General features: G+C 35.6%; 1 protein-coding gene across 8 annotated transcripts in view; it reads right to left on the reverse strand.

The window, feature by feature from the left end:
* Nucleotides 1-15,974, reverse strand: part of CDC42BPA (CDC42 binding protein kinase alpha) — a 329,925-nt gene that overhangs the window by 170,580 nt on the left and 143,371 nt on the right. For all 8 annotated transcript variants that reach the window (XM_010381838.2, XM_010381864.2, XM_010381872.2 and 5 more), the window contains exon 6: nt 1,665-1,758. In XM_010381838.2, the coding sequence (XP_010380140.1) occupies nt 1,665-1,758 (94 nt within the window). The remainder of the gene's footprint in view (nt 1-1,664; nt 1,759-15,974) is intronic.

Consider the following 15,974-nt stretch of genomic DNA (forward strand, 5'->3'; position numbering starts at 1 on the left):
CTCCAATGCCAAGCCCTGAATATTCCAGGTGTTGCAGGTAGTCCAGCTCTGCTTTCACTCTAGCTTTCTGCATCAGAGTTAGGAACTGTCCCAGTCTTTGCACAATTGTGAGGAATACCTCATGAGTTCATTTATGTCAGGGATAATAGCATATGCTGCCTGTTGTTCACTGCTGGACCCAGTTTTATAGTTCCTTATAGTGGGGGTGCTAATTTGGTACCAATTTAATCCTTCCATCATGGCCAGAGGCAGAAGCCACATAACTCTTTTTAACAAAGTTATCACTGTAGGACAAATTTTCCAAAGTCGGTCGGGCACGGTGGCTCATGCCTGTAATCCCAGCACTTTGGGAGGCCGAGGTGGGTGGATCACCTGAGGTCAGGAGTTTGAGACCAGCCTGGCCAACATGGTGAAACCCCATCTCTACAAAAAATACAAAAATTAGCCAGGCATGGGGCGCTTGCCTGTAATCCCAGCTACTTGGGAGGTTGAGGCAGAAGAATCACTTGAACTCAGGAGGCGGAGGTTGCAGTGCGCCAATATCACACCACTGCATTCCAGCCTAGACAACAAAGTGAGACTTTGTCTAAAAAAACAAAAAGAATAAAATTTTTCCAAAGTTAAAATTACTGGTCCAATGTGACATTTTCATGGCTTTTGGAATGTATTATACTAAACTGTTCTCCAAAAAGTTTCTGTCAATTAAACCGATATATTTTTGGATTTCTCCTATACGGCCAGAAAAAAAATGAAGTCAAAAAAAATAACAGAATAAAGCTGTGGCATATAAACTTATTTTTTTTTTCTTTAAAATAGAGACAGAGTCTCACTATGTTGCTTAAGCTGGTCTCGAACTCCTGGGCTCAAGTGATCCTCTTGCCTTAGCCTCCCAAGGGATTACAAGCATGAGCCACCATGCCCAGCTTTTTTTTTTGGGGGGGGGGGTGGTTCTGGGGGTGAGGGAGTGGGGGACAGGACTTCACTGTTGCCCAGGCTGGAGTCCATTGGTGCAATCTTGGCTCACTGCAACCTCTGCCTCCCGCACTCAGGAGATCCTCCCACCTCAGACTCCTGAGTAGCTGGGACTACAGGTGCCCACCACCATGCCCAGCTATTAAGTAAACAAACAACAACAACAAAAAAACCCGAGGGGTTTAAGCTTAGCAAAAGTTAAGCAAATGGGAACATGAAACTAAATCAACTTGTAAACTCTCTGAAAAAAGGATTCATTTGTTGAACACTGTCCCTGAGAATAACGAGGCAATTAGGAAAGAAAGAACAAAAAAAAGTAAAAGTGAGGACAAAGTTGCATTTTCTTTTTCTATGTCAGACTTAGTTCTTTTACCCACTGGTGAACTTTGAAATATCTGAAATACAACAGAAGTCACCAGCTAAAGAAGGAGCAAACAAGGGTCTCATAAAGGGTATATTTTATCAGTCTTAAGATCTTTGATACAAGCAGCTGAAATGACTTGTGACTTTTTAGACAAACCCCATTATAAGTATGCCCAAATTCCTTTGTGGAAGGAGGTGGAGCATAGATAGACAAACAGATGGATGGACGGGTAGACAGTATAAATAGATGGTTTCTAAAACAGATATAAAAGACAAACAGCAAGGGAAATGTCTGTGAATAAAATAATTTAGTATTTATCTTTATTTACCGTTCCATCTTCCATCAGCTTCAGACAAGAACCAAAATCTGCTAACCGAATATGTCCATTCATATCCATCAGTATATTGTCAGGTTTAATGTCTCTGAAAAAATAAATACATTCAATTTTTAGTGGAAAAATAAACAATTCGTTGCTTGGTAAGATATTCTTTTTGTCGAAAAAAATCTCACCTTATTTTAAAAGTAATATTCTAAGAACATCTATTTAATTACTTTATTAAGTAAAATCCTGGTTCTGATTCATAGTAAAACTTTCTCAAACACATGTAATTTCAGTATTCTTCTAGAGATAAAAAGTAGTGTGGTAATTTTCATTCTGGTTAAATTAATCTTACTATTTTTCCTTTTGATTTACACAGATACTAATGTCACTATGGTAGACCTACTTTCTGCATACAGAAGAGTCATCATTACCTGATAACCATAAAAAATACTATCCTCTAAACCATGAAACTGGACAGGGAAAAATATATTTTCTAGACCCTAAGATAACTGCAGATAGATAAAGTCTCAATTACTGCAGGTCATGACAACACAAAGAAATTACTTCACAAAGTTGATTTTACAGAAGAACTAAAACAACTGCCTGATAGATTGTCTATATTATTTAAAGTTTTCACTGTCTTTGGACATTAAGTCAATGGTGTGTAAGATATTCAAATCTAAACTATATCATATACCAGCTTTTGTATTTGTTTTTGCATGTGAATGCAAACCTTTAAAAAATTATCATATATAAAATGGTTCTGTAAAGAAGATTCTCAGGGACTTAACAATATTAAGTTTCTAATCATACTAAAGGTTGTAATTGTGAATAACTAAGAGATTATACCCACCCAACTCACACTACTTTTAGAGGAAGAAAAAGAATCTTTGGAGAACATATACATATTTTTAAAAAATTATACTGCCACGTAAATTACAGGAATATGGGAGGGCTACTTCAATTTAACCTGAATAATGCCATTTAAGATCTCTATGCCTCAGTTTTACCACCCATAATATGGGTAAAATATTATAACAGTATTACTTTGATTACTGAAGCAATTTCTCTGAGTGTGTTGTATACACAAGTTAGTAAATTATGGCCCACGGCCAAATCTAGCTTGCTGCCTGTTTTTGTAAATAAAGTTTTATTGAAACACAGCTGTGCCCATTTATTTAGGTATTGCCTATATCTGCTTTCACACTACAATGGCAAAGTGAGTAGTTGTGACACAGACCACACGGTCTACAAAGCCTAATATATTTACTCTCTGGCTGTTTATAGAAAAAGTTTTCAAACACCTATTGTAGATGACAGATGGTTGCTAAACAGGCAGATTGAAAACAACAATCCGTATAGGGAATTAGCTTTATAATCCTCAACATTTGACTTTATCCTAACCTGTCAAAAAAGATCTTCTGCTGTAAGGGAAACATCAAAGGAGTACAGTTTAGTTCTGGAAGGAAGCTTAGCAATTACTAAGACCATTTTTAGATGAGGAAAAAATATTTTATTATTTATCTTAAAAATTAAGCTATACAGTCACTACAAATTACTTCTACTGGTATAGTATTTCTTAGATTGTAAAGGAGATTAAAGGAACTGCAAAGACGGATTTATATGCATCAATAATATCTTTGCTTATTTTATAGGCAGTAAGTATAAAATAAATACATATACATAAAGCATATTAATGTGAATATACTCTATTCATAATACTATATAAATAAAATAGAAAATACTAAAAGTTAACAAGATACCACAGATAGTACTGAAAAACATAAGTATTTTATTACCATTCCTGATCTCATCCTCTCCCTCCACTACCCAGACACAGCCATTATCCTAAATTTGGTGTTTACTGTATCCATGCATATTTTATACTATTAAGCTTATATACAACATCACAAAACTATGTACGCTTTAAATGTCTTTAAACTTCATAAATGACACCAAACTGTGTATTGCCTTTTGCAGCTGGGTTTTATTCAAATATTATGCTTCATCAGCCAGGTGTGATAGTTCATGCCTATAATCCCAGCACTTTGGGAGGCCAAAGGAGGCCGAGGAGGGAGGAGTACTTGAGACCAGGAGTTTAAGAACAGCCTGTGCAACACAGTGAGACCCCTTCTCTACAAAAAATAAAAATGAAAAATTAGCCAGGCAGGATGGCACATACTTGAGGTCCCAGCTATTTGGGAGGCTGAAGTGGGAAGATCACCTGAGCCTGGGAGGTCAAGGCTGCAGTGAATCATGATTGTGTCACTACACTCCAGCCTGGGTGATGGAATGAGAAACTGTCTCCAAAAGAAACAAATATATATATATATGTTTCTAAAACTTATCTATTTTGGTACATAGTTTTGATTCATTAATTTTAATTTTAATTATATACATGTCAAAATTTATCAATTCTTCTGATAATGGAATTTTGATTGCTTCCCATTTTTATTTTGTTAAAACACAGAATGCTGAGATGAATATTTTAATAATTGCCTTCTAGTACTTGTATGTGAATGCTTCTCCAGACTACAGATGTAGAAGTGAAATTTCTGAGATGAAAGATATAGACATCTTCAACTTTGCTAGCATGATTACGAGTACAGTTGAGAGCCTTTTTCATATTATCATTGGTATCATTGGTCATCTTAGATTCTTCTTCTATAAAATGCCTGTTAATATCCCTTGCTGTTTTAAAAACTGTGTGCACACTGTTTTTTGTTTAATCTTCAGGGATTCTATTTACTCAAACTTAGTTCTTTATTATGTGTTACAAATCTCTTCTCCCTGCATGTGGGCTTGTTTTTCCATTGTTTTTAATGTCCTTCTTATTTGTAAAAAAATATATATATATTAAATACCAATGTAGTCTTATAATTTATACTATGATTTCTGTATTCCCAGACATCATAAGGATAGTGTCCTAATTTTCTCTTGTGTAAGTTTTAAAGTTTTACTTTTCAAGTTTTTAAATCTACCTGGGATTAATTTTTGTGTGTAGTGTAAGATAAAGGGCAGTAACATTTCTTTCTACCCCAGCACTATTTACTGAATGATACCTTTTCACCACTATTATCTAATACCACATAGGTCATAACTTTAGTGGGTTTGTTTCAGGACCCTCAAGAAGAGCAAAAATACTACTTATTACTCTCTATATATTTTTTTCAGTTGACAATCTTTAGAGTGAAAGGGGGCCTATTAATAATTGCCAGGATAACAGGCATAAATTGGAACTCTTCCACACAAGCCAAGATGAATGGCCACCCTATCAATATGCCTCTACCTGCACCAATACCACAGTGTCTTAATTATAAAATAATGAGCTTCGTATCAGTAGAGCATATTTTTTAATTGCCATTACTCCTCTAGATCAATGCTGGAATTAGCTTAATATGTTCTATAATACATATTGAAATTTTTATGGGAATCATGATTTTATAGATTAATCTGAAGAGAACTGACATCTTTGCAATATGACACTTCCTATCTCTGTGTACACTAAACCTGTAAGTCTTCTTTTATATTCTTCAGTTATGAATTATTTTCCACAGAGAACTTACACATCTAATCTACAGGCAACATAGTGAGACTCTGTCTCTATAAAAAAAAAAAAAAAATTTAAACTTAGGCGTGGTGGTGTATGCCTGTGGTCCCAGCTATTCAGGAGGCTACTTAGGAGGCTGAGGTGGAAGGATCACTTGAGCCCATGAGTTCGAAGCTGTTGTGAGCCATGATCATGCCACTGCACTTCAGCCTACGTGACAGAGCAAGACCCTCATCTCTTTTCAAGCGCGCGTGTTCATGCGCGCGCGCAAACACACACACCCCTAACTAAATTTTTTAAAATTCAGACTCTGGAAACCAGATCCTAGTTTCAAAACTTTCAGTAAACTCTCAATAAATCACTAAAATGCAAAGGGCCCAACATTACTCTTATCACTTTACATTTTCTTCCAAATCAATACATAGTCTTCTTATATAAATAATTTTATGCTATATATTAGCAGCTGAGAGAAAGACAGGTTTTAGGAAATTAAATTTCAGGATCCCATAAGCATGTTGGGGGTAGAGTGAGGGTTGGGATAAGAATGTAACAACTGACAAAGTAAAACATTCAATAAGCATTAAACATTTACAGCATGCAACAGCACTGAATTAACTGCAACACTATGCACTACAGGAGTACATGAAAGTAGAAAACAGAAATCCTTCTTCTTATTCCCTCATCACCCCAAAAATATTATTGGGAGTAAACATGTTTATCTCTGTTCCCTCCAGAACCACAGTAGAATGACAATACAAGAATTAAAAGGTAGAAACCCACAAGTGAATATAAGAAAAGACAATAGAAGATGATGGGTGTCAACACAATTTTCAAAGATGGAGAACATACGTATGATAAATAATGTGGAGCCAAGGAAGCTGAATTATAACTGCCTACCAGTTGGGAGAAAGGAACTAAATTGACTTGATACATGATTTGATGTACTGGAATACTTGAAAATGTACTGTTAGGCATTTGGTACATATAAAAGGAAATTTTAAGAGTATTGACAAACAACTGAAAAAAATTTGAGCCTATTATTAATTATAGGAAAAACAGTTAAATAAGAAAAGAAAAAATTATAGTACATTTCTTGGCTCAGCAATAAATAATAGTTACAAAGTCTCAAAAATGCAACCATTATCTACCAAGAAGAGCAAAAACAGTGATAAAATTATAGTGACAGAATGTAGGAAGGAAAAGTAGAAAGAGGAATACAGACAGCTAAATCCTCCACTAGCACAGAAGGCAGTCAACAGAAGTCTTTACAAACTGTCCAAAATTCACAAACCTAGAAACATCAACACATCGGGACATTAGAGATACGGGGCTAAATAACTTTTAAAAAATAGAATTGAATATAGCTGCCACTAGGGAACAGGCATAAGAGGTATGCTGGAGAGACTATTTTTCAATATAACCTTTTTAATATTAGTTTTTTCTTTACTGTATTAAGTATTGTTTGATTAAAATTAATTAAAAACCAAAAATACATGTGTAAATGTCTGAATCATTTAATCAAAGAATATGAAAATGTTTTCACTAAACCACTAAGATCATCTGCAGTCAGCAATATATTTTAGTCCAAACAGTTAACAGTTATCAATATCACAGATAAGCACCATCATGTTAAAATGACAATATTAACTGGTCTCTGTTTATTCAACAATGAGTACAATTATACATTTAATAAAGTATGTAGCCTACTGACTCACTCCACATCCTTACTCATTTTATTCCATGGCTGAAAAAGAAGTCTCTCTGTTCTTAAAATGGTCACTATTTGGGCAGACAGAAACTCTCCTAACCTTCGAAATAATGAGACCTCAGGAGGGTGGGCTATTTATTCTCCCTAGTCATCTGTTGTGTTTGAAAATATTTAAGTTTTATTTTTGTTTTGGGGATGAGGCAATAGAACATATAATGCTGGTATAAGGCAGAATTTAAAGGATTCATAGGGTAGAAGAGAAAACGGCTTTTCCATCTAGCTCGGCAGAATATTTCACTAAATTACCAGGCAAACATAAGGCATAAAACTTACATAAATTCACATACTTTATCATCTCGAGCAAAAGAAAACATTCGACCAAGACTACAGCTTGGCCTTCTGTGGTTTTCTTTTTCCTTCAGACTTACCTATTATCTTCATTTAAATCTAAATTTATAGTAGTCATAAGAAAAATGTTTGGGGAGAAGGGATACAAAGTATGATGTGAACGAGGCCAAACTTACACAAGGACCACCCTGGTTCTTTTTGTACTCTAAAGTGTGAACAAAGAGAAGCCACACATTCCAATTCCCATTAGTGCTCACTAGGGGCAGGAGTGGGGGTGTCTCAATGCCTCTGCTGACCAACACCTATCAACTGAGTAAAGAATGCTCTTAATTACTTCATAAGGATGCTCTCAATAGGTAGTATAACAAGCATAGATACTTCATTCAAACTTGGGGGAGGGGGGCTCAAGAGAGGAGGAACAGAAAAAGCTCTCAAGTGTCACTTGAGTAGAAAGGTTATGCTTAATTGACAGTACCCACAAACCCAAAAGGTTCTAACATTTTGAAGAAGTAGGATCAAAGAAAAGTAGGTAAACATACACCTATTCTCTGTACAAATAATTTGATCACTGAGCTAAGGTTTTGGCATCTTACAATATTACATAAGAATAAAAACTAGAGGCCTCCTAGAAAATGTTTTGCATTCCACATTTGGTAAAATCTTTTTAAATAATGAAGGTCATAAGCATAAAGTTATCTATCATGATTATACCTGCTCCAAGAAAATGCAAGTCCTTGTCCTTACATTACCACTGAAATGTATGATCAATTCTTAAAAGGAATTTGAGTGCTGAAAAGAAGTTATCCAAAAGTTTTTTTTGGCGTTCCTTTTTCCTATTCATTATGCAGAAAATATTCTTTAAGATGACAAATGACCTTTTCACTGCCAAATCCAGTAGCATCTTTTTAATTTGAATCCTGTAATGACTTCTCCACAACATCTGACACTGCTGGTTCTTCTCCCAACTATGCCACTTTCTTCTCTATTTTTTTCTCCCAACTAAAACTAATGCTTCTCAGTTTCCTTTCCTGGTTCCTCTTTTCCCAAAAGCATAATTTCCATTCCCCTAATTCCGCCCTTTCTTAATATGCAGCTCTCTGCTCTCCTTTGTACCTCAATAATCTTTTCCTTGGAGGTGCCTGTCATTTCTTAGATTTCAGGTTAGTTAGTTGCCCTATGACCTCTAATCTCTGACGAGTTCAAAACAATGTTATAATTTTTGCTTTAAGCAGTCATATGGTTTGTGAAGAAATAAGAATAAAAATTTATAGTCCGGTATGTATCTAGACATTTACAATTTTAAGTGCCTTGGATTCCTTTCTGCAGATGATACTGCTTTCATGTAGTATCACTTCCTTGCAGCCTAAATAACTTCCTTTAGCATGTCTTACTGTACAGGTCTTCTGGCATAAATTCTTTTTTTTTTTTCCTTTCTGTTTTTTGAGACGGAGTCTCACTCTGTCACCCAGGCTCAAGTGCAGTGGCATGATCTTGGCTCACTGCAACCCCCACCTCCTGGGTTCAAGCAATGCTCCTGCCTCAGCCTCCTGAGTAGCTGCGAATACAGGTGCCTGCCACTAAGCCTGGCAAATTTTGTATTTTAGTAGAGGCGGGGTTTCATCATGTTAGTCAGGCTGGTCTCAAACTCCTGACCTCAAGTGCTCAGCTTTATAAGCATGAGCCATCACGCCTGGCCTCTTTTGTTCTTCTTTTACCTTCAAATGTCATTTCACGTTTATTTTTGAAGGATATTTTCACTGGATATATAGAATTCTTGGTTAAGCCTCTCTTTTAGCTTCCTTATTTTCTAATGAGAATTCATCTCTTAATGGAATTGTAGTTCCCCCAAATGTAATTTGTTATTTTTTCCTTGCTGCTTCCAAAATTTGCTGTCTTTGGATTTCAATAGTTTCACTATAATGAACCTTGACATGGCCTTTTTCATATTTATCTTCACTGATGTTACCTGAGCATCTCAAATACATAAAATTATATCTTTCATCAAATTTGAGGCCATTATTTCTTCAGGTATTTTTTCTGGCCCATTCTCTTTCCTCTCCTTCTTAATCTCAAAGTACATGTACATAAAACCTTGTGATATTTTCTAACAGGTCCTTGGACTACTATTATTTTACTCTTTTCCTCACTGTTCTTTACCTTCAATAACTTCTGGCTTATTTAACTTCAAGTCTTTACTTTGTCATCTCCACTAGGCTGTTAAGTTTTTCCAGTGAAAATTTTCATTTCAGATTTCGTATTTTTCATTTGTAGAATTTCCATTTGATTTTTTGCTTTGTTTCTAGTTCTCTGCTGAGATTTCCTATCTTTTCATATACTGTGAATGCATTTTATTTTCCTTTATTGAGAATAGTTGTAATAGCCACTTAAAAATCCTAGTCTGCTATTAATAATTTCTACATCTCGGTCATTTCAGGGATACTCTTTTCTCTTGAAAAGGAGTTACATATTCCTTTTTCTTTACATGTTGGGTGATTCTGAATGTTCCCTGTACATAATAAATGTAAAATTTCTGAAACTCTGGATTCTTTTTCTCCAGTTAGCATTTTTTTTCTTTTTTTAATCAGCTGATCAAATACATTTAAACTGCAAACTGTTTCTTGGGAAGAAGTTTCTTATCTTTTGTCTTTAGCTGAGCAGCTCTGAGTGAAGCTATCACTCAGGGGTCATGAGAGCTGTCAGCAGACAGATTTTGGATACCCTCTCTAACAAACATAGTTTCCCCAAATTCAGCTTTCACAGGCCATAGAGACCAGAGTTATTCTACTTATGCCCATGCCGCAATGCACACCATGCCATTTTCACCCAGCCCCAGGCTGAGAGCTGCAAAACATGAGATGTCACTTCATATACCTCATCTTTTTTGAGGATGTATTCCCAATCAGGTTCTCCCCGCTTCTGTTCGCTCTTTAGTGCCTTTAGGATAATGGTCTTTGTGCTATGCTCAGATTTTTAGTTGCTTCTGTGAGGGTCTTAGTCCAGAAGGACCTCATTCAGTCACTACCCCTCCTCATTGATTTGGACCCCTATTAATTTGAATTTTCTAAAAGAGGCAGCCAACCCTATTTCTAAGGCACCCTGAACTTTTAAGTTTTATGAATATAGAAAACTATAGTTTTCAAACATGGCCTAAATAATATCCCTCACTCCACATTTTCATCTAGAACCTTGCCACTCACCCATCAAGAAGATTGTCCCTTCACCTTGAACCTGGATGGACTCTTGTGACTGTCTCAATCAATACAGTATGACAGAACTTAGTCTGGCTATGACGTCCAAGGCTAGGTCATTAAAATGTCATGCAATTCTGCTTTGTTCTCTAGAGACACCTGCTCTTGGAACATATTTATCATGTTGTTAAGAAAGTCAAGCAGCCCATGTGGGAAGAACAAAAACCCCATGCCCACAGCTCTGGCTGAACTCCCAATTGACGGGCAGCACCAACTGGCTAGCTATGTGTGTGAGCCATCTTGACAGTGATTCCCCCTACCGCAGGTGAGCTAATGCAACTCATGCTGCATAGAGAAGATACAATTAGGTGCTGCCTAGTCCTGCACAAATTTCAGACTCATGAGCCCCCCCCCCCAAAAAAAAACTTGTTTTATATTAGTCACTATAGCGTTTCAGGGTGTATGGTGGACAGAGATGTGTTATCTTCTCCCTCAATGATGGGCTTTGCCCCAGATGTCAACAGATAGCTCCCCTTCGCCAGGCTCCTTCCGAGTTACAGAAAGCCTCTTTACAAAACTGCCTGTGTTTCTTGGAGAACTTCATATGCATCGAATGACTAATAAGGAAATAAGAAAACCATGCCATTTCTACCAAACTAGCAACAACTCAGGTGGCCACAGATGCTTCAGAACTCCTAGTGGGGCTGACTGAAGCTTTGACCTCAGTGTCATCTAACTTCTCCCTCTACCCAAACCTGCTTTCTCCAATTTGCTTCTACAGGTGTTAACCCCTAATAAATACCCTGCATGACACATTCTGTCTCAGTGTCTGCTTCTGGAGAACATAATGTGTTACACAGCAGTTGGTAAGTGGAACAGTAGCCCAACAAATTCCATTTTCTGAAAGAAGCCACAAAATAACATCTAGCATTGAAAACCACTCCGAGTCAGTGACATCTTGCAAATAATGTGGCAGCCAGACAACCAGATACCAAGAATTGGCAATAAAAGGAGTGAAAGGAAAGTTCAGGTAAAACATTAATTTCAACTTTGATAATTCATGAAAACTGAGAAATAAATGTTTGGAAGAGATAAAATATCTACATTATTACTGTAAAAACATTATTCAAGTTTTCCCACAATTCAAATATTAATCAAAACATGTTCAGTAATTAAAGTTTCTAAAATGAATAATTTTCCTTGTCCCTAAACAAAAGCAAATAAGATTTGGCTTAAAAGTTTTATGATTTTAGTTTTAAAATAATAGTTTTTAAAATTTAAAAAGCATTCTATGCTGGGCATAATGGCTCACGCCCATAATCCCACAACTTTGGGAGGCAAGGCCAGTGGATCACTTGAGTGCAGGAGTTTGTGACCAGCCCGAGCAACCTCATCTCTATAAAAAATACAAACATTAGCCAAGAATGGTGGTGCACGCCTGCGCTAGTGGTCCCGGCTACCCAAGAGGCTGAGGTCAGAGGATCGCCTGAGCCCAGGAGGTCAAAGCTGTAGTGAGCCGTGATGATGCCACTACACTCCAGCCTGGGTGACAGAGCCAGACCCTGTCTCCAAAAAAAAAAAAAAAAAAGCATTCTAAAACAATGATTATATTGAAAGGGCAACATTCTACGGGTTTTTTTTTTTTTTTTTTTTTTTTTTTTTTTTTTAACACTTCACTAGAACATCAGTAGCAAAAGCATGATTATTATAAATATTACCCCCATAAGACTGAAATGTGAATATGACATTAATCTACATAGTTTCAACTCTGGCTGGACACTGAATTCAACTATAGAGGGTTATTTTAATTGCATGTACCTTGGCCCCAACCCAGGCACCACTAATCAAGATACTGCATAGGGATTGGTCCCTGACAACCACTAATTTAAGACAGGCATTTCTCTTCCCAGCAACATCACGGTACTATCTCCCATTTGGTTCCTTTCTATAATTTATATAAGTTAGAGTAGTGGGTTCTTCTAAAACAAAACTTTTATTTCCTCATTTTCCTACTCCTTTTTTATATACTCATATAAAAACAGCATACTGCATTATATTAAAATGAAACTGCTTTTTAAAATTGTCTCTTAATTTTGTCAAAGAAATATTACATCAGTAATAAAGAAAACAAAGTCCACACTGGTAAAATTATGTCACAAACAGCCTTTCTATCAGTCAGAAATTAGAATTCTTTATGGAACATTAATTTGGGGTTCATCTTACATTTGAGAAAACAGTTATTCAAAAAATTCTGTCAGTAAACTTTTCTCAAACTAATCTTTTCCAGTGGATAGTGAAGCTATTATTTAAGAATTATGGGAATAAAAAACTAATGATTATATAATTCCAGGTACTGTAAAATAATGGTGGCTATACAAATCCTAATCTTTCTATGCATCTTTCCAAAAACCATCCAGATACAATCAACAAGGAGAATAAGTGAAACAACCCACAAACCACATTTAAAATGTAATTCAAAGAAAGACTACTATGAAATTCAAATTATGTGTAATTACAAAAATAAACATTCCAATTCAGCATATGGGAAAAAGAAAAGTGGGGAGTAAAGGGGCAAAAAAATGCAGATTAAACCACTGCCCGCTGTGACAGAAGGAAGAAGTCCTATAATGAGTAGGATAGATAGTATAGTTGGGGGAAACTGGGTGAAAGGTACATGGGACCTTTCTGTACTACCTTTGCAATTTCCTGTGACTCTAAACTTATTTCAAAATAAGGTTTTCTAAGCTAAAAAAAAATCATCTTGAGTAAATTTATAGAATTATTTTATACTTCTCATTATCCTGTTATATATTAACATGTCTTTACACTTATTCTCTTTAACAAATACTCACTCGTATGTATATAAATAATATATACCTAAAGGAAAAACCTAAAACTATAGTACAATCAATAGCATCTGATCTGAGAAATACTCACTGGTAGATTCAGTTAAAGGCTCCTCAGGATCTAATAAAATGGCTAGCCTGAGGAATAACTACATTTAGTTACCTATCAAGTAACTTCTATGCTAAATAGTTCTGTACAAGTACAAATAGTGATAGATAAAAGGAGGAAACAAGTAATTAAATTAGTACAAAAATATGAGAATGTATATAATGGCTTTATAGGATAGACCAGAAATTTTGTTCAATTACCCTGCACTGGCTCTTCCAAATGCCAGATATATTCAAACGGATACTATTGCTGTATCTGCCATATGAACACTACACTAAATGAAGATGCCCAAATATGATAGGAAAGTTTGCCTAAAGGCCAGGGAATTGTCTATATAGTGAAGACCTAATCTTGCCCAAAGAGAGGTCTGGTTTTTATCCTCAGCTACTGGAAGATGATCTCTAGGCTCTTGGAATAGCACGACTGATAGGAGTGTCTTTGGCTACTACACAATCTACCAATGTAATTTATGATACATGTAATTCATTTGGGTCATACTATGTTTTGCCTCTGGAAAGGAATGGAAACTAAAGGTATCAGCCCAACATTTGGGAAGGGCTGGAAAATAAAGACAGTCAGGCAGTAAGTAATTGAGGCCACCCCAAAAACCTATAAAAACCAAAGGCTTAGGTGGGCTTCCCTGGTTGGCAGGGAAATGCCAAAAAAATGCCGAAAAAAACTCGGTAAGCACTATCATATATGTATGCTGGGCTGTCCTAATTCCATCAAGAAAGAATGATGAAGCTTCACATGTGGTATTTTTGAACTCTACCCTATATATTAATACTTCTTCCTTTGGCTGATTTAAATCGATCTCCATGTAATAAAATCGGTATTCCATGTAATCAAATACAACTGTTAAGTATAACAACATTCAGTGAGTTCTGTGAGTCTTGCAAATTATGAAAACTAAGGGGTGGTTTTGGGAACCCCTTGAACTTCCAACTGGTGTCAGAACTGGGAGTGGTCTATTAGGAAGGTTTCCTGTAACTTTGTAGTTGTCCCAATTCCTTGTAGTTACTGAAATACCAACTGAACTGTAATATAGTAACTATATTTATATTTAAAAATTCCTAATTTTGCACATCCTGAGTTCACCTATACTCTAGTGTAACAGTTTTTAACTATAGATGGTCCCTAACTTACAATGTTTCAAATTATGATTCTTCAACTTTATGATGGGCTTACTGGAACATAGCCCACTGTAAGTCAAGGAGCATCTGTATAACGTTACCTATTCTTTAATAGTTTCACAATACTATAAAAATAGTTCCTCCATTAGCAATATGAAAAATTCCAATTTTGAAATGTGACTCAGGCCTGTAAGAGACTGAAGAGAATTCTGAGTAAGCCTAAGGCCTCAAAATATTTATATCTCATTGTAAAAGTAATGATTTTACACATTCCAAGAGGATAACTGACAAACCATACCCACAAATCTAAGCCGAAAGAGATAATCAGCACAAAGCTCTGGTATAGGCAAAGCACATACCAATCCTTCGTGAAATTCTTATGGGATAACAGATGAAAAACTCTCTAGATATGAATTATGTGGTATTTCCCCCCACAACAAATTCTGTTAAAATAGGATTGCTCTATTTCCTATATCAGTACACTTTACTCAAGTTAACCACATTATATAAAATATTATCAACATTAAAGAGATGAGGTTAATAAAAGCTGTAATCAAAAATCTTGACTATGAAACAAACTACATGAAATAAAAAGAGTTATGAAGAAAACCATAAACAAGTTAACTGGTTTTTTGTTTTAGTTATTTGGACTAGGGTAAAGAGAAATTACTTTAAAAATACATTCCATCCTAATAATCTATTCAATCCAGTATTTAAGATTTAAAACAAAGATAGGAAAGCCTGTATATTCCACTGAGTTTCACGAAACCTGCTTGCTCTCAGGGAGAGATTCTATCCAACAGAAAGCTGGTGTGCCTCAAGCATATGACTCGACTTCTGTTCATTATGTCTCCTTGGTTTAGGGTCTTCATGTTTAAATATAATTTCGATTTTGTGATTTTTTTTACTCCTTTTTATATTCTGCCATTGATTTATTGCATGCATTCTTATTTCTAATTACCTAAATCCATTATGGAACAAAGTGAAGATGAAAGGAATAAATAACTAGATAAATAATTTGATTATCAGGAAATACATTTTCATGTACACTCCATGCAATAATGACTGATATAACCCTTTTTGGAACATATATAATTCATGGTCTAAATACCAGATATAACAGCAACCGTTCCTAAAATATGACTTGACAATGGTAGTGCTGTGTTGCAGCAACCTGTTAACCAACACCCAGAAAGAAGCCCTTGAAACCATAAGGCTGCAGGTCTAGATGAAGAAAACCTCCGGAGAGACATCATAAAATATATCCACTGGGCACAACAGAAAAAAAAAAAAGTCATAGTCTATGCCTCTACAAACTTGAAGTCTAATTTAAAAATATAGATATTAAAATAAATAACTGGATAATGGGCAGTATCCTATACTTTAACACAGCATATGATAAACTACCAAGTAATCATTCATTACACACACTGT

This window comes from Rhinopithecus roxellana, chromosome 8 (assembly GCF_007565055.1).
Source record: "Rhinopithecus roxellana isolate Shanxi Qingling chromosome 8, ASM756505v1, whole genome shotgun sequence".
Lineage (NCBI taxonomy): Eukaryota > Metazoa > Chordata > Mammalia > Primates > Cercopithecidae > Rhinopithecus > Rhinopithecus roxellana.